Source organism: Pteronotus mesoamericanus, unplaced genomic scaffold (assembly GCF_021234165.1).
Source record: "Pteronotus mesoamericanus isolate MK-2021 breed Mesoamerican mustached bat unplaced genomic scaffold, CSHL_Meso_final contig_50, whole genome shotgun sequence".
NCBI lineage: Eukaryota > Metazoa > Chordata > Mammalia > Chiroptera > Mormoopidae > Pteronotus > Pteronotus mesoamericanus.
The window spans coordinates 25,913,077-25,938,600 of NW_026555186.1; the positions used below are offsets into that span (position 1 = coordinate 25,913,077).

The following is a 25,524-nucleotide window of genomic DNA, read 5'->3' on the forward strand; positions in this document are numbered from 1 at the left end:
TTTCATATTTGAGAGGACACTATGCCTCCGAGTATTAGTGATATACGTGAGTGAAACAGAGTTAGGTTTGCAAAATATGTTGTATGTGGTAAACAAATTAGCATATACATAAAAAGGAATGATTTCTTTTTGTCACTGACACTTTACAGGATATATTTATAATATAATCGAGATACTGCTTGGAATAAGATTTAATAATGAGGTAAAAAACTTTGTGAAGCAAGACTTTGGTGTAATAGAAAGGCATAGATACTTGAAGATAAGCTTTAAATATAGGTTGTGGTCAATATATTGCTGACTTTGAGCACATTTATGTAGTACTGTGGTAAACCACAACCCTTTCCCCACTTGTATTTTAATTGAAAGTAGGTTTTTCCCCCCTTTCAAAACAGTTTAATCATTCGTTTGATGTGGTATAGTTTCTATTAGGAATGAGCTGTAGGGAGTGATAATTTTGAAAACTGTGTAAAGTATTTGAAATATCCAATAAAGAAAACCAAATTGCAACCATATTACAATTACAATTATTATAGTGTGCACGCATGGGCAGAAACTAGAAGAAAACATAGAAAAATCAAAACAATTGATGGAATTTGGTATAATATATTTCCTTTAATATTTATGCAATAAATAAGAATTAGGAAGGGGAGAGAAATGAGGCATAGTAATTTTGCAGTTTAAAAAAATACCCCCATTCTAGACATAGCAATTTTGAATAAAATATAAAAAGGGAAAACAACAAATAACAGGTTCCAAAAAGAATACTACCTTTATGAACCAGAAATGAAACAGAAACCTGAAGTGGCATGTCGAGATTGATTATGCAGGCTTGTTGGACTCAAAGTCCTAAGTTAGGCAGTAGATTTTGCCTTTTGTGTGGTAAAGAGGACTATATTCCATACTTAAGATAATCGCAAGGACAAGCAATTACTGGGAAGAACTCAGGAAACAGGCTGGACAGCTGGAAAATGAACTTGACCTGAAACTAGTGCCGAGATGGAAGACATGACAGGTATAGCTCTGACACAACACCCCTTTTAAATGGATCAAAGCAAGAAAGAATGTTTGAAACAATGGCAATTGAGATCGAACAGCTTTTGGCAAGGCTTATAGAAGTAAGTGAAAAAACAGCAGAATATATTAACAGTGTGGGTGTTCCCTCCTTGAATGCAGCATTGATGCATGTATTACAGTGACAGACTTATATTGCAGGATTATATACGTGAATTCTATAAAACCAAAGCAAACTTTATAGAAATACAGGAAAGGGAGACTCTCATGGGATCAGTACAAAAGGACATTGAGTCATATAAAAGTGGGTCTGGAGTAAACAACAGAACTGAACTATTTTTGAAAGAATATGAGCACCTTTGAAACTCAGATCGTCTAATAGAAGAAGCAATAAGCATTGCTATGGCAACAAAAGAAAATAAAACTGCACAGAGAGAAATGTTGAAATTGATTCAGAGCAAAGTGAACACTGGCCAATCGTTTTCCTCCTGTGAACAGCCTGATCCAGTGAATCAACCTTAGGAAGTGGCTAGACTCACTAATTCTGGGTAGTGGTATTGTTGTATATACCATCCTATTGCTACTGTATGCTTTCCATTGATGGGACATCTCTAGGAACTCTTGAGAACTACCACTTTCAGGCCCTGATCTGGAATAAAGAATGGAAGGAGAAATAGACTGTTTTTGATAATTAGACTTATTAGCAGGATTATCTAAGACTGAGAGTGATGGACTCTTTGACATTGTCATGAGACACAGGTTTTCTGTACTGTTTTTTCTAACACACACTTCCATCTGTTTTTAGTTTTAATAAAAGAAAAGTAAGGAAAAAAAGATAATCACAAGGAGCCCCACTCATTGTATAAAGCTGTAAGTAGGGAAGGAAAAATGCTCTTGGGTTGCTGACTAGAGCTCAAACTTTATTGGAAGTTGGCATTTTTGGGGATATGATTCTGACTGTGAGTCAATCAAGCCAAGGAACCAATTCATGACTACTTTGGTCATATCTCCAATATTTTTCTGGGTAAGTAATTAAAAACTACTTTTACAAGACTGATACTAAACTGGGGTCTTGGAGGGCTGGCAGGAGATAACCTTAAAACTACTAGATTGGAATGGGTGAACATAAAGAGTGGAGCCTAACACGATCCTAGGAGGTACCATTTACATTGTATTCTATGGAGATGTCTAGCAGTATTGATAGAAAGAGAAAGGGGGGGGGGGGACCCCTCCCATTTGAAATGAGCAAACAGCCAAAATTCTAGTGCACATCTAAGAAATCTAATACTAAGACACCAATAAACTTAACAATTGGAATGAGAACTCAGTCCAGATGAAATTTAAATTTATAAAACAAATGAACGAAAACATTTTTGTTGAGGTTCAAAGAGGTAAGTCCATATAAACTTACATTAAAGAAGATTAGGACATCTGGTCAAGATGGAGGCATAGGTAGACATACTTTGCCTCTTTGCGCAACCATAGAAAGAATTACAACCAGATCTTAAAAACAGATAACACCCAGAACTGTCAGAAAATTCAACTGTATGGACGTCTGACAACCAAGGATTTAAAGAAGCCACATTCATCTGACAGATAGGAGGGGCAGAGAGGTGGAGTGGATGGTCCCACATTCACATGTGGTGGATAAAAACCAGGAGGGAAGCCTTGGTAGTGAGCGATCCCAGCCCCTAGCCAGACCGCACAGCTCAGGGTTCCAGCACCAGGAAGATAAACCACCATTACCTCTGACTGTAAAAACCAGTAGGGGGTGGGGCGGCAGAAGAAACTGCCTGAATTTCACTGCTTAAAGGGCCTGAATGGTCTTAGAACATACACAAACCCCACTGCAACAGCTGAAAGGGTGCCAGTCACATATGGGAGGCGGGTGAGGTGACTAGACGCTGGTCAAGTGCTGGGCAGGCCTCCAGAAGCCAGGCAGCAGCATTATCCCCTCTCTGACCCCCCTGCTCCCACATATAGAGCCACAAAGAGGTGAAGTGGGTTGCCCATCCCTGGAAATTATCTAAGGCTCTCCCCGACACAATTTACAGGTGCCTTTTCTATATAGGCAACACTATTAAAACAGGGAGTAAAAGCAGCTCTAATACACAGAAATAAAGACAGGAAAGCCGCCAAATTGAAGAGGCAAAGAAACATGGCCCAAATAAAAGAACAGATCAAAAGTCCAGAAAAAGAACTAAAAACACATAAGCAATCTATCAGATAGAGTTCAAAACACTGATTATAAGAATGCTCAAGGAACTTAGGGCCTCAGCAGCATAAAAAAGATCAAGTCATAAACAAAGGATTCATTAATTGAAATAAAGAACAATTTACAGGGAAACAACCGTAGAGTGGATGAGGCCAAGAATCAAATCAGTGATTTGGAACATAAGGAAGCAAAAAACCAGTCAGAACAAGAAGAAAAAAGAATCCAAAAAAAGAGGATAGGGTAAAGCAACCAGTGGGACAACTTCAGGAGGTCCAACATTGGCATCATAGGGGTACCAGAGGGAGAAGAGAAAGAGCAAAAAATTGGAAATCTATTTGAAAAAACAATAAAAGAAAAATTCCCTAATTTGGTGAAGGAAATAGACATTCAAGTCCAGGAAGCACAGAGAGTCTCAAACAAGAGAGATGCAAAGAGGCCCACTCCAAGACACTTCATAATGAAAATGCCAAAGGTTAAAGATAAAGAGAGAATCTTAAAAGCAGCAAGAGAAAGGCAGTTACCTACAAGGGAATTCCCATAAGACCGTCAGCTGATTTCTCAAAAGAAACTGCAGGCTAGAAGGGACTGGCAAGAAATATTCAAAGTCATGAAAAGCAGGAACCTATAGCCAAGATTGCTATGCCCAGCAAAGCTATCATTTAGAATGGAAGGGCAGACAAAGAGCTTCCCAGACAAGAAAAATCTAAAGGAATCCATCATCACCAAACCACTATTATATGAAATGTTAAGTGGACTTATTTAAGAAAAAATCAAAACTATGAACAATAAAGTGGCAGTAAATACATATCTATCAACAACTGAATCTAAAAAAAGAAACTAAGCAAACAAGAACAGAGACAGACTCATGGATATGGAGAGCGTTTTGATGATTGCCAGATGAGAGGGGTTTGTAGGGAAAGGGTAAAGAGGTGAGGGGATTAAGAAGTACAAATAGTTACGGAATAGCAAAGAGGATGGACGGTATAGTATAGGAAATGGAATAGCCAGAGAAGTTACACTCATGACCCATAGATATGAACAATGGTGTAGGGGGTAGGGGATGTTCACTGGAGGGAGGCAAAGGGGGAAAAATTGGGACAACTGTAATAGCATAATCAGTAAAATATAATTTAAAAAAATGTAGATTTTCCCAGTGCAATTACCTTCTAAATTTGCTTCTATATCCTTTTATATAACCTTAGTTTTCTTTAAATATGTTTTTATCATTATTTAAAATACCTTGTAAGTCAACAAAAAATTTTTTTAAATTTTAGTTTTTTATTATCATGTACTGCTTTTGTCAGTTTTCCAAGATGCTTCCTTAAGTTGGTATATAATTTCCTTAATATTCTGGAATATTTTAACCTTGGAGAGTGACAGCTGATATAAAGAATGTAAGTTACAACTTATAAAGGGTAACTTTTTCTTCATGCTTCTAAATAAGATGAAAGAAAATGTACTGTTTCCTGTTATCAGAAAGTATGTTTCAAAAGACTTAACCTGTTTGCAATTCTGGGTTAGATCTAGCTCTTACCTTCTGAAATGAAGACATTAATTTCACAGTCAGAAATAGTGAACAAATAAGTTTGTATGCTGAGTTGAATGACTAGACCAAGATGATGAGAATATTGTAGGGGGAAAAAGCTATAAAATATGCTGATTTAAAATTTTTAAATTAATATTTTTACTCCTCTTGACTAAGTAAAGATTTGAGTACCAAAACTAGTTAGAATTCTAGACTATTTGAGTATAGGAAGAGGAAATGATGCTTCAGGAACTTCCTCCCATCTCTTAAAAGTGCTATAATTTTAAGTGTCATGAATAGTGTTGTGAAATAATTGCTTTGTTTATATTCTAGAGAGATATTATAGGTCTTTTAAAAGGAGTAATGTTCCTCCAGTCAGTCTTTTATTTCTATTAGATTATAAATTCCTTGGAATCAGAAACCATCATTGTATTGCCCACAACACAACAAATGTGTTTACTTCAAAAAATAATCATTAGAACAAAATATTGGAATTTTCCCTGCTTATAAATATAATAAAGTTTGTTTTAAATATAGGCTGTAGACTAGAGTGTAGCCTTTTTCCAATAGCTTATTCAAGTATTTTTCTGATTGATAGATTATGAAGTGGTAATCTGTATGCAATAGTAAATAAATGTTTTACTTACTATGTGTCTGTCATGTTATGTGCTAGATATTATCAAGGTTATTGAAGGCTAAGTACATTATTACTTCCTCTCATTTTCAAGAACCTTTCTTTTTGGGGAGTCAAGACGAATAATGCAGAACAAGAGGTTAGAAAGAGGTTTTAATCTAGGTTAGAAGAGGAAATCTTATTTTGTACAAATGTGTAAAAACAAAACCTGTAAAAAGAAAATAGGAAAGATCCAATGAAATAAATGACTTTTAAAAGTATTGACACAGTCATTATAGTTGTATTTTGGGGGAATTTTCCATTATGAGTTTTCTTTCAAATTGCAGTATTTCGAAGAATGATCACAACTGATGTCTTTATCAATAGCTGGCACAAATTATTAGGCAGGAACTTAATAGCAGAGAAAAAGAGTAGGTGTTAGGATGAGGAACAAGAAAAGAATGAGCTACTTGTAGGACTGTGTCATTTGGCTGGGCTGTGTCATTAAAAATCACTCCATGGACTGTTGGTTGCACAGCCTGAAAATTTAGGTAGCTGGAAGAAGAAACCAAAATCTCTTGGCATTACAGAAAAAAAAATTCAAAATGAAACATTGATAACCATGCCATTAAAATTGTTTCTAAATTAAATTCTAGTAATCTTGGTTATCTGGGTTTCCTATGAAGGTACATAGTAAACTTTAAAGTATTTATCTCATTTAATTGTTAGTGTTTGAACAGGGACAGGATGTTAGAGGAAGGTATAGTAACAGTAGTATAAAATAATGTCAAATGGCCAGGTAGTGGGGAAAGAGTAAAAAGAAAAATCCTTAGGAGCAGACTAGAAAATTACTTGAGGGATAGAGAGCTCAGTACAGCTCTTAGATATAATAATAGCACATGATATATGTTCCTGATTATATTCCTTTTAGAAACCATAATAATATCAGATACCATTTATTTTGTAAGTTAAACTATATGCTGGATCCTGTCCCAGGCACTTTACCTGAAGTGCAATTAACCATTGCCAAAGCTCTAAAACATAGATGGTATTGTTCCCATTTTAGGAATGGAGAACTATATATAATGTTCAAAGACAAGGTCAAATTGAATCCTGTGTCTTCTAGCTCCAAAACCAGTTTTCTTTGTACTACAGGATAAAGTGGCATTCTATATGCTTTACTCATGAAAGTGGGAAAGCATAGAACACATATTTAATATTACTATGTGCACTCGTATTTTAGAACGAGTATAATTACTTTTTTAGAGAGTAGGAGTCTGTGTACTCTTGCCAATCGCAAACTTCCAGGTAAACCGAACTTTCTAATTCTTATTCTTAGACTTCTGAAGGTAGAGAAAATTATATATTGGTTCTAATTGGCTTTACACAAATTCCATGTTTTTCAGCATTACTTAATCCTTTGTGACTCTTAGCAATATTTTTACGCATCTAGGTATTACCTGTCACATCCTCCACAACCATGGTTTAAAACTTTTTTATTCTCCAGAAGCTCCCAACCCTATCCTGCTCTTCTTTACTCTTAGCAGACCATCTTTTACTTCATCAAGGAAATGAAGATCTTTGTATCTTGAAATCCTATAGCTTTTTAAAAAATCTTCTTTAAACTCTTACTTCAACATCTCTCCCTCTTCAGACTTCCCTTGTCCAAGTTGATCAGTCCTTTGAGAATAGTCAAGTTTCTTGTTAGACAATTTATAAGTTACACACAGTTTTCCCCTTTCCTAAATGTCTGTCTTCCACAGAATATCTTTATTTCTATGGCTTTGTTAACTTGCTATCAGTTTCTAGCGGTTCATGTAGAAGTTAATTGTCTTTTATGAAGTCATTGGGACGATTGCTATATAATTTATCTTCATATTCTTCACTGCTTTATATTTAATATGTTGTTTTTACTGAATATGGAACTTTGAACTACAACTGTAATAATACAGTAACAATTTTTAAAAAATAGAAATCATGAAAAAATTGGCTGTGATTAAAATCAAATTTATAGATTTGCTGGAGCATAGCGGAAACTGAGATAAGGAAAACTGATATTCTCAACTTTTGAGCTGGCTTTATAGCTATTAATCAGAATTTCAGTGGAACACATATATGTTGTGCGGGGAGGAAAACTCGCATGTATAGAAAAGTGTCAAATATATTCTGATGGTGTTGTCACATTTTTGTTCATTGAAATTTTAGTTACACTGTATCATTATAATGTGGTTATATGATCCTAGTTTGGGTTATAGAAAGAGGAGAGAATTTAACTTTTCAAAGCACATTTCATCAGACAGGATCAGCATTTAATTTCTGTATTATGTGACTATAACAAAAAATAGTATTAAGGAGGACTTGAAAAAAGATATTAAATTACTTTATGTCATATTGAACTCAGCATAGTTCTGATCCCTTAAAATCCGTTAAATTGTTATTTCATATTAACTTACATCAAGAAAGAAGAAAGGTCATTTTGTAGTTCAAAATGTTTTTGTTTTGTTACAGGCAGCTGTTAAATCTAAGAAAGCTACAGATACCTATAAACTCTATGTGGAAAAATATGCATTAGCAAAAGCTGATTTTGAACAGAAAATGACAGAAACGGCTCAGGTTGGTAATTTTAAGGGTTTAAATCTACAACAAGATATTTATGTTTACTGGTTAAATATAATTTTTGTTATAATTTTTAAACTTTTTAAATGTTAAAATGCACACTCTCAATGTTTTAATAATGCTATTTTAAAATACACATTTTGTTTTGGAGATGAGGACCAAGATGCAGTAATTATAATGGATCATTCAGATCAGAAGAGGCTGTTTAAAGAGAGTTGGGGAAAATGAGGACATTGGCAAATGTTAAGATGAAAACTGGAAATGACTCAATGTTGAGGATACAGCAGTTAACAAGACAATTAAAACTCCCTGCTTTCATAGAACTTCCATTTTAGTGAGAGAAGACAGACAATAAAAATAAAATCTGTATTCCATAAGCTTGGGATAATTATATTCAATTTGATGTTCTAGAGCTTTAATTAAAGGCCTAAGTTTAAGATGGATGCCTTTTATGAATCATTCCTAAAATTTCACCCCCACCCTCTTCTTCCTCTTCTTTTTTTTTTCCTTGCAGCACCTTTTCATCATCTAACATACCATGAATTTTATTTATTGTATTAGTCATGATAGGTCGGGTATGCTGAGGTGACAAAGAACCCCTCCCCTGCCAAAATCTCAGTGGCTTACAATAGCAAGGGTTTATTTGTTATGCTACTTGTTCATCATGGGTCAGCTGCATTAACTTCACGATGGTACTGAGGCTGGGGGAGGAACCTTTTCTTAGAACATTATTCTTAGTCATGAGGGGACTAGAAACATGGTGAAACACACTAGCTTTTCTACCCATTTTTTTAATCCTCATTTCAGGGCACGTTTATTGATTTTAAAGAGAAGGGAAGGGAGGGAAAGAGAAACAGCGATGCAAGAGAGAAACACTATTCGGTTGCCCCTTGTATACAGACCTACAGGGGACCGAACCCATAACCTAGGCACGTGCCCTGACTGGGAATTGAACCCACAGCCTTTCAGTTTATGGGATGATACGCCAACCAACTGAGCCACACCAGCCAGCATTATAACCCATATTTTTCATTGTCCCATTTCCCCCATAAAAATGTAAGTTCTAGGGAAGCAGGGATTGATTTACTTACTGCTGTTTCCTCAGCACTTAAAACAGTTCTCAGATCATAGTACGCACTCAGTAGGTGTGAAAGAAGGAGTTATGAGTCTGACTGTTTGGACTCTAGGGAGTCATCTTCTCACTGGGAGTAGTGAAGGATTTACATCTCACAAATCAAAAGGCTTGCATGCTTGTGTGTAGGCATACATGCATCCATGTTTACTAACCATGTTGTGGGCACTGTGCTAGATGCTGGGTGGGTACTGTATCTGTGCAAATGAAAGAAATATCTCCCTGCTTTAGGAATATAGATGAGGGAGGCAGACATTAAATACATGCCTAAATATAAAGTTATAAATTATTATGGTGTTACAAGGGAAAAGAATAGGCTTCCATGAGATAGAATACTAGGGGTGACCTAATTTAGGTTAGGAAGTTAGGAAAGGCACATTGGAGAAGTGACATTTAAAATTGAGGCTTAAAGAATGAGTCAGAGACTCATTCCAGGGCCAGAGTTCATTCTAGGCATTGGGGACCATAGGTATGAAGACCCAGAGGTGTAAAAGAGCTGACACTTACACTTCTGGCCAAGATGGAGACATAGGTAGACACACTTTGCCTCCTCACACAACAAAAAGAAGGGCAACATCAAATTTAAAAACGAAAACCAGTCAGAACTGCCAGAAAATCAAACTGTATGGAAGTCCAACAACCAAAGAGTTAAAGAAGAAACATTCATCCAGACTGGTAGGAGGGGCAGAGACGGGCAGCTGGGGCAGAGAAGGTGTGCGGCAAGGCAGCAGCTGGAGGACCAGGTGGTCCCACATCTTTGTGCGGATAAACCAGGAGGAACAGCTGGGGAGCGAGACAGACTTCGCAATCCAGGGTTCCAGTGTGGGAAAAGAAAGCCTCATAACCTCTGGCTATAAAAATCTGTGGTGGATGAGGCAACGGGAGAAACCCCCAGCTTCATAGGAGAGTTCGTTCTAGAGACCCACAGGGTCCTAGAATGTACAGAAACCCATCCACCTGGGAATCAGCACCAGAAGGGCCCAGCTTGCTTGTGGGCAGTGGGGGAAGTTACTGAAAACCAGCAAGAGCCGAGCAAGTGGCAGTGTTTTTTCTTGGACCCCTCTCCCACAGAGAGCATCACAACTCAGTGACCTGGGTTGCCCCCTCCTTGGCGACTACCTAAGGCTCTGCCCCTTACAATGTAACTGGCGCACTGAGACAAAGCAGTATGGCCCAAATGAAAGAACAGATCAAAGCTCCAAAAATTGAACTAAGCGATGAAGAGAAAGCCAGCCTATCAGATGCACAGTTCAAAACAGTGGGAATCAGGATGCTCACAGAAAAGGTTGAGTATGGTTGCAAAATGGAGAAAAAAGTGAAAGCTATGCAAAATGAAATAAAGAAAAATATATAGGGAACCAACAATAAAGGGAAGGAAACCAGGACTCCAGTGATTTGGAGCAGAAGGAATAGAGAAACACTCAACCAGAAAAGGATGAAGAAACAAGAATTCAAAAAAATGGGGAGAAGCTTTGGAAACTTTGGGACAACTTTAAATGTTCCAACATCCGAATCGTAGGGGTCCCAGAAGGAGAAAGGAAGAGCAAGAAATTGAAAACTTATTTGAAAAAATAATGAAGGAGAACTTCCCCAATCAGGCAAAGGAAATAGACTTCTAGGAAGTCTAGGAAGCTCAGAGGGTCCCAAAGAAGCTAAACCCAAGGAAGCAGACACCAAGGCACATCTTAATTACGTTACCCAAGATTAAAGTTAAGGAGAGAATCTTAAAAGCAGCAAGAGAAAAGGACACATGTACCTACAAAGGAGTTCCACAAGACTGTTAGCTGATTTCTCAAAAGAAACCTTTCAGGAAAGAAGGGGCTGGAAAGAAGTATTCAAAGTTATGAAAGACAAGGACCTACATCCAAGATTACTCTATCCAGCAAAGCTGTCATTTAGAAATATTGGGCAGATAAAATATGGGCAGATAAAGTGCTTCCCAGATAAAGTTAAAGGAGCTCATCATAACCAAGCCCTTACTATATGAAATGTTAAAGAGATTTATCCAAGAAATAGAAGATCAAAAACTATGAACAGTAAAATGAAAACGAACTCACAACTATCAACAACTGAACCTAAAAAAAAAACAAGAACAGAACAGAATCACAGAAATGGAGATCAGAAGGGAGGGGGATGGAGGAGAATGGGGGAAAAGGTACAGGGAATAAGTAGCATAAATAGTAGATACAAAATAGGGGAGGTTAAGAATAGTATAGAAATGGAGAAGCCAAAGAACTTATATGTATGACCCATGGATGTGAACTAAGGGATGGGGGGGAAATGCTGGTGGGAGGGTGAATGCAGGCCGGAGAGGAATAAATGGGAGAAAAAAGAGGACAAATGTAATAACATTATCAACAAAATAAAAAAATATATATAAAGAAATTTTTACAATAAGATCATGAACTAACTTTGTATGGTGACAGATTCACATTTTTAAAAAAAGCTCTCACATTAAATTAAAAAAAATGCTTACTTACACTGAGTAAGGAGAGATGATGGTGAGGCATGAAGTTAAAAGATAGGCAAGGACCAGACTTTAATAAGAGTTTGAGTTTTCTTCTAAGAGTAGTTTGAAGATCCTGGAAGATAGTACGCAAGCATAGGATATGATAGGTCTGCATTTTAAAAGGTAATTCTGATAGTTTTTTGAAGAATAGATTATACTGAGGCCAAAGAGGAGTCTGGAGTCCATTTCAGAAGGCAGTTAGAGAGGTGAGAAGGATGAGGGCCAGAGTGGCAGCCTTGGAGGAGAGAAGTGAATGGCATAAGTGGGGTGGATGGAAGAATTCTAGAGAGATCAAGAGCTCCTCTAGAGTTTGGCTTCTAAGTCTATGGATAGAGATGAATGGGAAAGACTAGATGAAGAACTGTTAGTTTGAGGGGTCAGATTGTGATCAGATGTTCAGTTTTGAATATCCTATACCTATATGGAGACAACAAATGGGCAGTTTTGGAGGATCTAAGTAAGCTGGTCTAAACATAGTGTTCACAGTCCCTTACCCACAATTTGGGCTCCAGAAGCTCTGAAAACCAAAAGCTTTTTTCTATAACTCGATTCACAGCAAAACTTTATTTATATTACTTAGACTAAATAATACATACATGTTTTCCTTTAGAAATATTACTGTTTTTGATAAGTAGATGCCACTGCAGATCCTGCTGGTAGTATTATGAAATATATGGTAATAATACCATATCATCTTCATTTAAAAATCCAAAATATTGAATTCCAAAACACCTAGCCCCAAAGGTTTTGAATAAAGGATTGTGGGTCTATATAAAATAGGGGCTTGCCCACACACAAAGCCAAAATCATCACCATTGGACAGAGTGTGGGGAAGAAAGGGCCACACAGAGAAATTAATCACTTACAGTTTGATAGAAGAATAGATGCTGAAACCCAAGTAGGAGAAGCCAGAGAAGGAAGAAAACTGGGAAATATAATGACATGGCAGCTGGGAAATGGTAATATTTCAAGAAGGGTTTATAGTTAGTTGTGTTAAATTGAGGCTTCAACTCTAGTGAGATAAAAAGTTAAGATCATTGTAGACTTCAGTAAGCGCCCTTTTGTTTTCGAAATCATTGCAATACTCATAAGGCAATTGTTGACTTGTTAATTTTGCATCAAAATGGCTAGTTTCTATTAATGAAAATATATGCCTTTCAATTACTTATTTTGGAGAAACAGGAATTAGAATTTGCTAGACTCAGGGTTTTTGTTTATATTACTTTATAAAAGTATTCTTCAATAATTTTAAGCATTCATCTTTTCCTCGCCTTCTCTGCTTCCTCAGCTGTTTTCCAGATTGGTGTTTTAATTGTTTAACCTGCCATATCCAGGATGGGAACATTAATTTATTTGATCATATGTATAATTAACCATGCTGCTTTTAAATAAAGATGATGGTATGCTGTGTTGATGTGTTTGTTTTCTCTCTCCCTCCCCCCCCACCACAGAACAGATTAACTATTATTTGTTAATAAATAGCAGTCTTTAATTTGTGTTACTTAGAATTTGTGGTTGACAATAAGCATGATTGAAATTGTGACTTGTCTTTGTGTTTATGCTTTTTACCACTATCAGTTAAAGGCACTTGAAAAACTTGAAACAATATGGAGATTTTGTTTAAACAATTTGATGGCTAGTTCAAGGAGACTGAGATTTTTTTTTAAGGAAGGATTTAGGTTTAGAGTGCTCTTATATATGGTGGCATATACAAGATGGCATAAAGAATTGTACCTTTTATGTACTTTGTAACAGTACATACAAACAGTGAATTTGAGATTGCAAGGAGGAGAAATCTCTCTCGTGTTCAAGAAAGTTCATTTATATATATTCAAACACTTAAGAGTATACTCCTATTGCTGAATTACTCTACTGATTTTGAGGAACTGTGATATTTAGCATTGCCTCCTCACCAAAAGCAACTCAGCACAATTTTAGAATTGTATATGAATCATGTGTTGAATTTGTGTGTGGCTTCATGCTCAAGATTTTTCTAAATAATTAGGGATCTGCCTTATTCACTGTAGCTGTTTCAGGAGAATGAGAAGGCCAGCACAGTTTTCTTGGAATCAGGAGTCATCCATATGCAATTAGTGGCATTTTGACCAAGCATTCCTGGATTTAGGTCTACCTGTCTGTGAAACAGTATTTTGTTAAGTTACAGAAGTTTAAGCTGAGGTTGACTTCTTACAATATGAACATAAAATAGAATCATGCTTTTGCTGAGTATTCCTCAGTTCTTAAGACTAATTCAGGATCTTACAGTATTGGTGTTCTCATTGACCTGGTCAGAATTAGTCAGGACAAGCACTCTATTTTAATTTGGTATGCCTCCTGAATAAAATTGATTAAAGTATTTGGATTATTGTTGCATTATTGCCAAAACTGTAATTGCACCATTTTTTTTTTTTAAAGTTCAGAGGCTTATCACAAATATGGACATGATCATTTGGCTTAGTGATTTTTTGATCATGAACCTCAGTGCTGAAGAAAACTGGACATTAAATGTGGGGTGAGGGAATTTAATTTGATAAACTAACCAGAGAAAAATAACAAGACGTTTAGGCTTATTCCTTAGAACTGATTTAATTTGGGGGGAGGGGAGGGTAATCAGGCTTGTGCAATGGAAATGACAAATGTATTTTGTTTGAAAATGGCTAGTTCAGCCTTTCCCTAATTCTGTTTTGAGGAATATTATTCTGTGAGATATTAATAGATATTCAGAGACAAAGGAAATTAAAAAAGGTTGTTTGGTCAAAGGATTTTGGAAAACACTGGGTAAACACAGTAGAACAAGTTTTGTTATTTTAGTAATTTTCAGAGTTTTTAACATTTATTGTGAGGCCAAGTCTAGCAGTGGTTTTCCTACTGGGGAATAAATACCAGAATAACCTGGGAATTTTTTCAGACAACCTTCTCACATCTTTCCACCCCCACTCCTCTAGGTAGCAGTGGAAGATCTGTTTTGTAGTTTAAAAACAATCCCCAGGTGATCTTTATGCACCCCTACCATCAGCTGAGAACTGCTAAGTAAGCTTATAGGTTCCCCAAATTTATTTGACCACAGACTATCTCTTTTGAAGAGTACATAATAACATTTCAAGGATTAGAAAGACATTTTGAGAGTCTATGGGCTAGATTTTAAAGTCTTCAGAAGTAAACTGCAGTTTTTGCACTGGTGACTAATTGATTTCCAGTTTTTGAAACACTTCTGCCTTAGCTTTTATGACACTTATCTTCTACGTCTCCTTATTTTCTGACTATGATTATACGTTTTAATTTGCGTTATTTTTAAACTCTGAGAAAGTTCACGTTTGCCTGAGAAGTGGCATGATGGAAACTTAACTTTTCTCCATGCTATATTTCAGTGTGTTTACCAAACCTGTTTGTCTAGAAGCATTGATAAAATTACATAATGATGAGTAGCTTGCTAAATTTGCTTAGCTATATTGACATAACTTCTAAAAGATCTTTTGATTTCAGCATATATGTATATATGTGTGTATAAATATTTTATATATGTAACTTTTTATATTTGCTACTCAGAAATTTCAAGACATTGAAGAAACTCATCTCATTCACATAAAGGAAATTATAGGATCCTTGTCAAATGCTGTAAAGGAAATTCATTTGCAGATAGGCCAGGTAAGTTTTTATTTCTTTTGAACTGATTCTTGAAAATTTTATGTTCATTTATGACTTTTTAAAAACCCAAAACTCATAACATGCTACTGAATTATTTCAGGTAAAAAATATGTATTTACATATATTACATATAAAATAAACTGGATTTTTGATTGGCCTCCAAGGATGATAATTTAAATTAATTTTTAAAATTACGTTCAGTTCTCTTTACATTAAAATTTTGAACTTACCAATTTTTAAATATTTCTTTTTTAAAGTTTTACTCTTTTAAAAAGTAGAACAGCAGCTTCAGTGAGTTACAGAACTTGTACTGAGACATTTTCCAAAAATATCGGTGTTTAATCACAACTTGTGGTGCATTGAAATATAGTAGGGAAAGATGAAGTCTGTTATTTTTTTATTATTAAAGATCTAAAATAGTTTCAATTGCCTGTGTAATTTTCATTTATCATAAAAATTATGTTCTAAAACATTCCAAGAGGGGACATGAAACTGAATTTAGTTCTGAGGTTGTACAGCCATAATTTAAAGGGTTCATGTAAATAGTGGTTGGTACCCACAGATCTACTAACACTGTAAGTTAGGTAATGGAGCATGTTAAATAAATGAAAGTTCTCAAAGGCTCTGGTTCAAAAAATACATATTTTGGTGTAATGAATTTTAATTGCTTTATGGAAGTTTTGTGTGTTATACAGTAAAGGTATTTATGGAAAAAGAAAGAATTTATCTTTATCTCATATTAATAGGTCCATGAAGAATTTATAAATAACATGGCTAACACTACAGTTGAAAGCTTGATACAAAAATTTGCTGAGTCAAAAGGCACTGGGAAAGAAAGACCTGGTAAGATGATAAACTCCACAGTGAAATGTATTCACATTACCCATCCAGCAACTAATGTGTTTGCCTTTAAATTCCCAAACTGCAAAATGGAACTTAGGAGATCTTAGGAGATACCTAAAAATTTGTGTAAAATCTCAGGTATCATTTAATTTGTGTCTGATGATATTGAAGATTTTTGTTTTAACCTTTAGTGATTAATTATTTAGTGTTACTTAAAATGGTTTATAACCTTTACTTAAATGAATATATTGTGGTTTATATTTTTGAAAGTAAATTAGCAACAGAAGGCCATTTTAATAAGTGAAAGAGTAGGAGAGAATATTAAGTGCTTAGAGCATTGAGGGCAATGAAGAACCTTAAAATTTAATACCTTTTTTCTTCCCTTATTCACCTATTATTCAACAAATATATGTATATATTTATAGCATAAAATTTTTATATTTAAAACTAGCCAGCTGGACTCAGTTTAGATGATCCAGATTTTGTTGGCAACATCCAAAGCAGCATAGTTTGGACCCAGTTGAGCATATGCCTTCTTCTCTCCATCAAGCCTGATCAATTGTTGACCTTGGCCATGTCAATGTCATAGAGCTTCTCCACAGCCTGTCTGATCTGGTGCTTGTTGGCCTTGACATCCACAATGAACAAAAGCGAATTGTTGTTCTCTGCCTTCTTCATGGCTGCCTGTGTAGTCAGGGGGCTTGATGATAGTGTAGTCAAGCTTGTTTTTCCTGGGGGCACTCTTAATGAGAATATTTAGGCTGCTTTAGGAACAGCAGTGTCTAGGCCTCCAGAAGGTGAGTGCTTATGGACCTTCTGCCTGGGGCTGTGGATGCCTTAATTTAGCACTGCTTTCTTTGCCTTGGCTTCAGCTTTGGGGGGCCAGGGGCTTCGTTCTATGCTTTGGGCACCATTTTCATGACAAGGTATTCAATAAATGTACTAATTGAGAACTAACTATTTCCAACACTGTTTTAGACATTAGGGATACACCAGTGAATAAATACATACAAGAATCCTCGTTCCTATTTTTTGAACAAATGTTTACTGGTATTCTGAATCTTATTTTAATAAGCATTTATGATATGTCAGTTGTAATAAGTAACTCATTCCCTTCCCCTGCTTATCATACTTACAGTATTCCAGATTTCTTCAGTCTATTCATTAGTTACTCTACCATGTTCTTGCAAGATAATTTGTTTCACAGGTAAAAACAGTTCAGACCAGTAAAGAAGTTACAGTATGGTTTGGAATTCAGGATAGTAGATAAGTGATTTGTGGAGAAGTCCAGGAACCATTTTTCTTCAGTGCAGTTTACAAAACTAAGGCTTGAAACCTAAATCATCTTGACTTTCTTCTTCCCACATTTCATTAAGTTTTCAGATCATAGTAATTCAATTGTGTTAGTAGTTTTTTCCTTCAGACCTTTCCATGCTCCCTCTACCAATCTGATTAATTGCAACCACAGGTTTCTGAGTACTAGCACAAAAATCCATTTTACATGTTATAGCACATTCATGTTTTGACTATATGATTATGAACTCATAATTGTAATACTCATAAATCTTTGACTTTTCATTGTAGACATAATGAAATTTAGTCTTTGGACTTGGAGTCAAAGCCTTTCAGGATCAGGCCTTGACTAGTCTTTAGTTTTTTTTTCCATTGTTCCTTTTACAGATACCTTTCAGTGCAGTCAGCCTGAATTGTTTGCTATTTCCTATATAAGCCCCTCCTTTTCTCGTGGTACTTTAGTTGCCCTCATGTCCTTACTCTAGAAAATGTTACATGCCACACCTTTCCTACCCCATGTCTTCCCATTTATTTGTCTAATGAATAAATTCTTTAAAAGAGTCAGGTCATATGTTATTTTTGCCATCAAAAGTGCCAGAGAACTTTAACAGTACTTTTTTTTTTGGCATTGTTGCTGTCTACCTTAAATTTTAATAATTGTGTACCTGTGAAGAAAAGTTATATGTTTGGTTCATCTGTTTATGTGTAAACAGTACATTTTTGTTAAATGAATGAACAAATGGTCATATAATGGTAAGGTTAGCATATTAAGGGGGTTGGAATGGATGGACTTGCTCTTTGAAAAGTCTTAGTGAGGAAATAGTAGATTATGGTTAAAATTTAGTGAGCACTTCACTCTGTGCCATGTACTGTGCTCATCACTTTGCAGGCAAACTTTGATCCTCAACAACTCTTTGAAGGTAGATACTGTTATTCCTATTTTCCAGATGAGGGAGATGTTGAGAGGTTAAATGATTTGCCTAAACTACAACATGGCAGAGCTGAGATTATGCTAGGATTCTCGACTCCAAGGCTCATGATTTGGAGCAATTAGAATAGAACTAAGTAAGTTTACATATAGAGTGAGAATAGGCTGTTGAGATACATGACTACAAAACAGTGAGAAACCCTAAAATTCCTTTAAAAGAGATTAAATTAGAAGTGAAGACCAGTTAAGAGAGAGAAAAACAATTTGGAAACAAACTGAATTTTATATAAAGCATTTAGAAGTGTTCATAAATAAAAGCAAAGATGTATTGCCAGGTTAAAAATGCCTTAGAAATCTGAACAAGATTGGTAGACTATCAGTGTCTTGTGTGTGACATTATATTGTAGTCTCGTAAAATGCTATAGGAAACCAGGCAAAGTATATGAGGGATCTCCATGTATTCTTTTAAACAGCTCTGTGAATCTACAATTACTTTAATTAAAATTCCAACTTTCTTGTTTGTGGCACAGCACTTAGCCTTATAGTTTGTAGTCCACTCTTTACTAGCATTGAGACCTTTAAACCCTAATGCCTTCATCTGTAAAGTGGGAGTAATAATAATGCCGACTTCAGTGAATCATGATGTTTGCATGGATAATTTTACACTTATTGAGTACTTAATAAATGTTATTTTCAAAAAGTAATATAGTCTTGATTAATAGGTAGCTAATGATGGATATTGTTTCTTTATGCATTTAAATATACTGGCCTCAGGATATACTAACACATGTAGAAAATTTATATAGCTAAATGGTGAGGGGGAATCCAAGAATGGTGATGACATGGGCTTTCCTAGAATTACCACAGCCAGAATTTCTTGTCTGTTGACAAGAAAATATGTCTGTTGACATTGTTACTTTCACAAAAAGTGGTCCTAGAACTAACGTAAAAAAAAGAGGGGGGTTGTGGGGTTGAGTGAAAGGATAAATATTACTTTTCTAATTGACTTACTGTGGGTGACTAGTTATAGCTCTTTCATATAAGTCTGTCCAAAAGAAATCCAGCCATTGTTAAAATAACGAGAATGGTTTGCGCAGCATTGACATAACCCGGCAGCCAAGGAAGGTGGGCTGGAATGTGCATGGATGAACAATAATGACTTCACTGTAATAGTCAGTGGGGGTGGTAGCTGCCGTTGAGGGGGCTTGTGTACTGTGTGGCCATCGCATTCAGAATGACTAATAAGCAAGTAGAGCAACTGATCTGCATCAAATTTTTCATTAAGCTTGAACATTTCCTCCACGGAAACTATTCACATGATTCAGAAGGCTTTTGGGGATGATGTGGTGAGTGTGGCACAAGTAACAATGTGGCACAAATGCTTCAAATATGGTCAAGAATCTGTTGAAAGTGCTCCACAGTCTTGAAGGTCTGCAGCAAACAGAACACCTGAGAATGTTGAACACGTACAGACTGCAGTCAGAAAAGATTGGTGACTGACAGTGCAAGAACTAGAAACCATTCTGGTGATTCCAAAACCTACTGTGTCCGAGATTTTGATGCAGGATCTTGGCATGAAATGTGTTTGGGGCAAAATTTGTTCTGCAGCTTCTGCTGCCAGAGCACAAGGAACGTTGTGCTGCAGTTGCTAATGACTTGATTCAGACCACTACCAGTGAATCCGAAGTAGGTCCCCAGGTGCCTACTTTGGAGGGGATTGAGGTGTCATTGTCTACGTTCAATGTTTCTTGTATCTTCAATCAGTGTCTCTATTTTTCATAGTACATGGCTGACCTCAGTATATTTGTTCAGCTTATGGACACATGAACAGATGAGTCTTGTAGCACAATACAATGATGAAAATTTTGTTTCTCAGAAAAATAATGGTCAAAATTTTACATGCGAGTGTGTGGAGCTTATAGACTTAAAGGATTTTGCTTTGTAAGATGTATTCTAATCTTCAATTTATATACTATTGCTTGATGTTAACATTTTATTTCTCCAGTTTTGTAAGGGCCCCCTCTGGTGGATGAATTCCTTCCTAAATTAGTTTTAGTCTTATGGAATACACATTTTAAAAAGAGGCCCAGTTCTTTGAAAACTTTATAAACCTAAAAGTTAACTTGTTTCTCTTGTGCTGAAAAATGACTACTTTTTTTAGTTACCTGTTGAAAGATATAACCTCTTAATTTTGTCTCTACTTATCTTGTGTCAATCAAATACTTTGAGAGCATTAAACTTTTTTCCTATTCATTGAGACTTTTATACTACTTATGATATACAGTAACATTTTTGTCATTACTTTTTATTGAGATATAATTGAAATATAATATTGTACTAGTTTATAATGATTTGATATATGTACATATTGTGAAATGAATGCCAAAATAAGTTTAGTTAGTATCTATCCCCACAGTTTTTTTTTTAGTGATAAGAACTTTTAAGAACTTTCTTAGCTTTCAAATATACAGTACAATATTGTTAAGTTTAGTCACCATGCTGTGTATCTCCAGGACTTTTTAACCTTATAACTAGAAGTTTCTGCCTTATGACCACCTTTACCTATTTTGCTTACTCCTCCTCTGTCAACGACCAGCCTGTTCTCTCTATCTATGAGGTTTGTGTTTGGGTTTTTTTTTTAGATTCCACATATAATTAATGCCCTCAGGTTCCATCCACATTGTCATAAGTGGCAGAGTTTCCTTCTTTATTATGGCTGAATAATATTCCATCATATAAATAGGCACACTGCATTTTCTTTATTCATTCATCTGTCGGTGGACGTGAGTTGTTTCTGTCTTGGCTATTGTAAATATTGCTTCAGCGAACATGGGGATATGTTTTTGAAATAGTTTTTGAAAAAATAAATAGATTTTATTTCTTTAAGTTGAATATCCAGAAGCAGAATTGCTAGATCTTATGGTGACTTGATTTTAAAATTTTTGTGGAACCGTGATACTATTTTTGACATTACTTTTTATAGTACTGTGTGGCTCTTCTGGAATTTGAGTCACTAATTGGATGATGCTTGGAATCTCAAAGCTCCTATGGTCTGAAAGGGTCATGAATAAACAGGTGTTTTCTAATTTTGTTATTGTTTTATGTTCTAATGACATCCTAGTATTTCTACTTCTTCTCTTGTATTTTAGTTGCCAAAGGAGATTAAAATCTGTGTGTATATATATATTTTGAAGATTTTATTTATTTTTAGAGCAAAGGGAAGGGAGAGAGAAAGAGGGAGAGAAACACTGATGTGTGAGGGAAACATCCGTCAGTTGCTTCTTTAACACCCCCAACCAGGGACGTCATCCACAACCCAGGCACGTGCCCTGACTAGAAATCAAACTGGTGCCCTTTCAGTTTGCGGGATGGTGCTCAACCCATTGAGCCACACCAGTCAGGGCAAAATCCATATTTTTGAAGTTTCCTGTTTTATAGTCATTCTGCTCATTATATTGTATGCTGTTTATAGTTCATAAAAGTTAAGCAGGTTTCTATTTATAAGAAACAAGGATGAATAACTTAAACAAAATAAAAAATTGGTAGGCTAGTGTGTAATATTTTTAAACAAAAACATATCTGTATTTTCATTATATGGCAATATAAGTTTAAAGCTTCCATTTTTAGACTTCCAAAGACCATACTGTGTTTGAAGATACAAATAAGCAAAGTCTAACAAAGGGGATATAAGAAACAGTTAGCCAGCTCTGATTGGGTGGCTTGGTTAGAGCATCATCACATACACCAAAAGGTTGCTGTTCGATCCTGGTCAGGGCACATGTCTAAGTTGCAGGTTCAGTCCCCAGTTGGGACATACGGGAGGGAGCCAGTCGATGTTTCTCTTTCACATTGATATTTTTCTCCCTCTCTCAATAAGTAATTCTCGGGTGAGGCTTTAAAAAAAACCCAATAATCAGCCACAAAAAGGGAAAAATAAGATTATTGTAGTCAGACTGCTTAAATGTAGTTAATTGATTAGATAGTATTTGGAATATTTTAGCTTCTACATTAGATATTAATTTAAAGCATAAGGTATCTCTGGCCAGGTGGCTCAGTTGGCTGGAGCATCATTCTGTACACAAAAAGGTTGCCTGTTCAATTCTAGTCAGGGCATACCTGGGTTGCTGGTTCCATCCCGGGTCCAGGTGCTTGTGGGAGGCAGCCAATTGCACACAAGCTTGCTCTCTCTCTCATCAATAAACATATCCTTGAGTGAAGATTAATAGATTTAAAAAATAATAAAGTGTAGGGTGAAGCAAATAATTTAAAAAAAATCTAGTGACCATCTTTTCAGAACCATCAAGGATTTGGAATGATATCAAACCTGTAAATACAGCCACTAACCGCTACCCACACCAATTTTTGTTTAAATCAGAGAGGCAGATTTAGATTTCTACCTTGTGAAGAAAGCAAAATTAAAAATAGTTAAGAAGAGCCGAAGAGCCAAAGAGCCATAAACCATACCAGATATCCTGTGATTACTTGTTTTTTCTCTTTCTTTAATTATATTTTATTGGTTATACTATCACAGTTGTTCTGACTTTCCCCCTGTTGCCCCCCATCCACCCAGTGTCCCCCATGGCCTCAGGCAATCCCCACTATTGTTCATGTCCATGGGTTCTGTGTATAACTTCTTTGGCCACTCCATTTCCTATATTGTACTTTACATCCCCATGGCTATTCTGTGACTATTTGTACTTTTTTTAAATAAGGAAAGATTTTAAAAATTTATTCATTTATTTTTAGAGAACAGGGAAGGGAGGGAGAAAAAGAGGGAGAGAAACATTGATGTGCGGTTGTCTTTCACATGCCCTCAACTGGGGACCTGGTCCACAACCCAGGCATGTGCCCTGACTGAGAATGGAACTGGCGACCCTTTGGCTTGCAGGCCAGCATTCAGTCCAGTGAGCCACACCAGCCAGGGCTACCTATTTGCACTTCTTAATACCCTCACCTCTTCTTGCATTACCCTGCACCCTCCTCCCATCTGGCAACCATCTAGCTTCTTTTCTCTTGCTGCTTTTAAGATTCTCTCTTTATCTTTAATCTTGGGCATTTTAATTGTGATGTGTGTTGGAGTATTCCTCCTTGCATCCATCTTGTTTGGGACTCTCTGTTCTTCCTGGACTTGCATGTCTTACTTTCTTCACCAAATTAGGGGAGTTTTCTTTTCACTATTTTTTCAGATTTCCAATTTCTTGCTCTTTCTCTTTTCCTTCTGGTACCCCTATGATGCAAATGTTGGATCTCTCGAAGTTGTCCCAGAGACTGCTTAAACTACCCCCATTTTTTTTATTCTTTTTTCATCTTGTTCTCTGTGTTTGTTTTTTGTTTCCTTATGTTCCAAATCATTGATTTGATTCTTGGCTTCATCCACTCTACTGTTGTTTCCCTGTAAATTGTTTGTTATTTCTATTAATATATCCTTCATTTCTGCCTGGATCTTTATCCTCACTAAGGTCCTTCAGCAGCCTTATAACGAATGTTTTGTACTCTGCATCTGATTGCTTATCTCCATTTTGTTTAGGTCTTTTTCTGGAGTTTTGATCTGTTCTTTTATTTGGGTCATGTTTCTCTGTCTCCAATTTTGGCAGCCTCTCCATGTTTGTTTCTGTGTATTAGGTATAGCTGCTTTTACTCCATGTCTTGGTAGTGTGGCCTAATGTAGTGGTTGTCTCTTAAAGACCAGTGGCACAGCCTTCCCTGTCACCCACCCTGATTACTCTATGTGCACCCTTCGTGTGGGCTGAGTATACTGTCCTCTTGTAGTTGATCCTTGCTTGTTGTTGGCAATTCAATGGGAGGTATTTACCCAAGCCAGTCAGCTGTAAGAATTAGCTGTGACCACTGACAAAGAACCTGTGTCCTCCATGGACGGTCAGCTGTACAGGGGGCAGGGAGGTGGTGCTCCAACATGATCTGTAGCTGTCCACTGGGCATGCCTGCCCTGGGGTTTCCCAAGTGGTGTAGGCCAAGGTCAGCCCCAACCTATGTTCTGCCCAGGACCACCCTGCCTGAGCTATAAAGCAGTCTGAGATGGCTGCTACTTGTCCTGGGTTTGGAGATCCCCAGAAGAAGCCAAACTGTGATTTTAATCCTGCTAGTGCCTGCCTGGCGCTCAGTGAAGCCTGTTGCTGCTTGTTTGAGAGGACTTAGGAAGTTGCGAAGCATAAACCAAGACCGGCCATTCATATGGAAAGCAGCTTGGGTGGGCCTTTAAGTTGGGTGGGGCAGTCTCTGGGAATCTCCAAGGCAGGTCAAACAGAGTTAGCCAGGTTGATGGAGTCTCAGATGTGACACCATCCTACTCTGTGGGGGAAGTTTAGCAAAGGGACAATGGCCTCAGCTTGCCCTGATGTCAGATACTTCTGTTTCTCCTTCTATATCACTGGTGCCTTCAAGCTGCTACCCTGGTGCTGGAGCTCAGAGAGAGTGAGTCAGAGTAGATGAATTCATGTGTGGTTTCTTTAAGAGGAACTGCTTGGGGCTTCAGAAGTTTCTTCCACCGACACAATCCCTGCTGGTGTTTGCAGCCAGAAGTTGTGGGGACTACCTTCCTAGGACTGGAATCCTGGGCTCCGGGGCCTGGTTTAGGTCTGAGAGTCCTTGTCCCTAAGATATCCCTCCGAAATTTTTATCCACCAAACATGGGTGTGGGACCAGCCCATTCTGTTCCACATCTGTGCCCCTCCTACCAATTCTGGAGGGATGTGGTTTCTTTGGTTTCTTTAATTCCATAGTTGTCAGACTTCTGTTCAACTCGATTTCTGACAGTTCTGAGTGACAGTTCTATATTTTAGTTGTAATTTTGATGTCATTGTGTGAAGAGCTAAACCATGTCTGCCTGCACTGCCATCTTGACCAGAAATTGGTTTTTCTCTTTGATAGGAAGAGGAAATGACCAGAGAAAGAGGAAAGACAAATGAAAAATGTTTAGGGGAGAGGAGATAACATAGATTAGCAGAAAGAAGAAAGTAAAAGAGGGGATTGCTCAAAGGAAATTAAATAGAAAAACTCCACTCTGTGAAGGAATACACCTCTATCTATTGTGTCCTAGCTGCCTAGGGCAGAGACACAGAACTCTGTCCTTTGGGATGTATATATCATCTGGTGATGGTTCTCTTTTATACCTTTTAGAACTGGAGTCAACAAACTATGGTCAATGAACCAGATTTAGCTCTGCTTATTTTTGTG

General features: G+C 36.6%; 1 protein-coding gene and 1 pseudogene across 1 annotated transcript in view; both read left to right on the forward strand.

The window, feature by feature from the left end:
• Positions 1-25,524, forward strand: part of LOC129074613 (F-BAR domain only protein 2) — a gene marked incomplete at its 3' end in the record, with an annotated part of 79,149 nt that overhangs the window by 35,209 nt on the left and 18,416 nt on the right. Inside the window, exons 6-8 of the mRNA XM_054578488.1 lie at positions 7,873-7,977; positions 15,168-15,266; positions 16,013-16,109. Coding sequence (XP_054434463.1) covers positions 7,873-7,977; positions 15,168-15,266; positions 16,013-16,109 — 301 coding nt within the window. The remainder of the gene's footprint in view (positions 1-7,872; positions 7,978-15,167; positions 15,267-16,012; positions 16,110-25,524) is intronic.
• Positions 22-2,201, forward strand: LOC129074703 (Golgi SNAP receptor complex member 1-like; annotated as a pseudogene).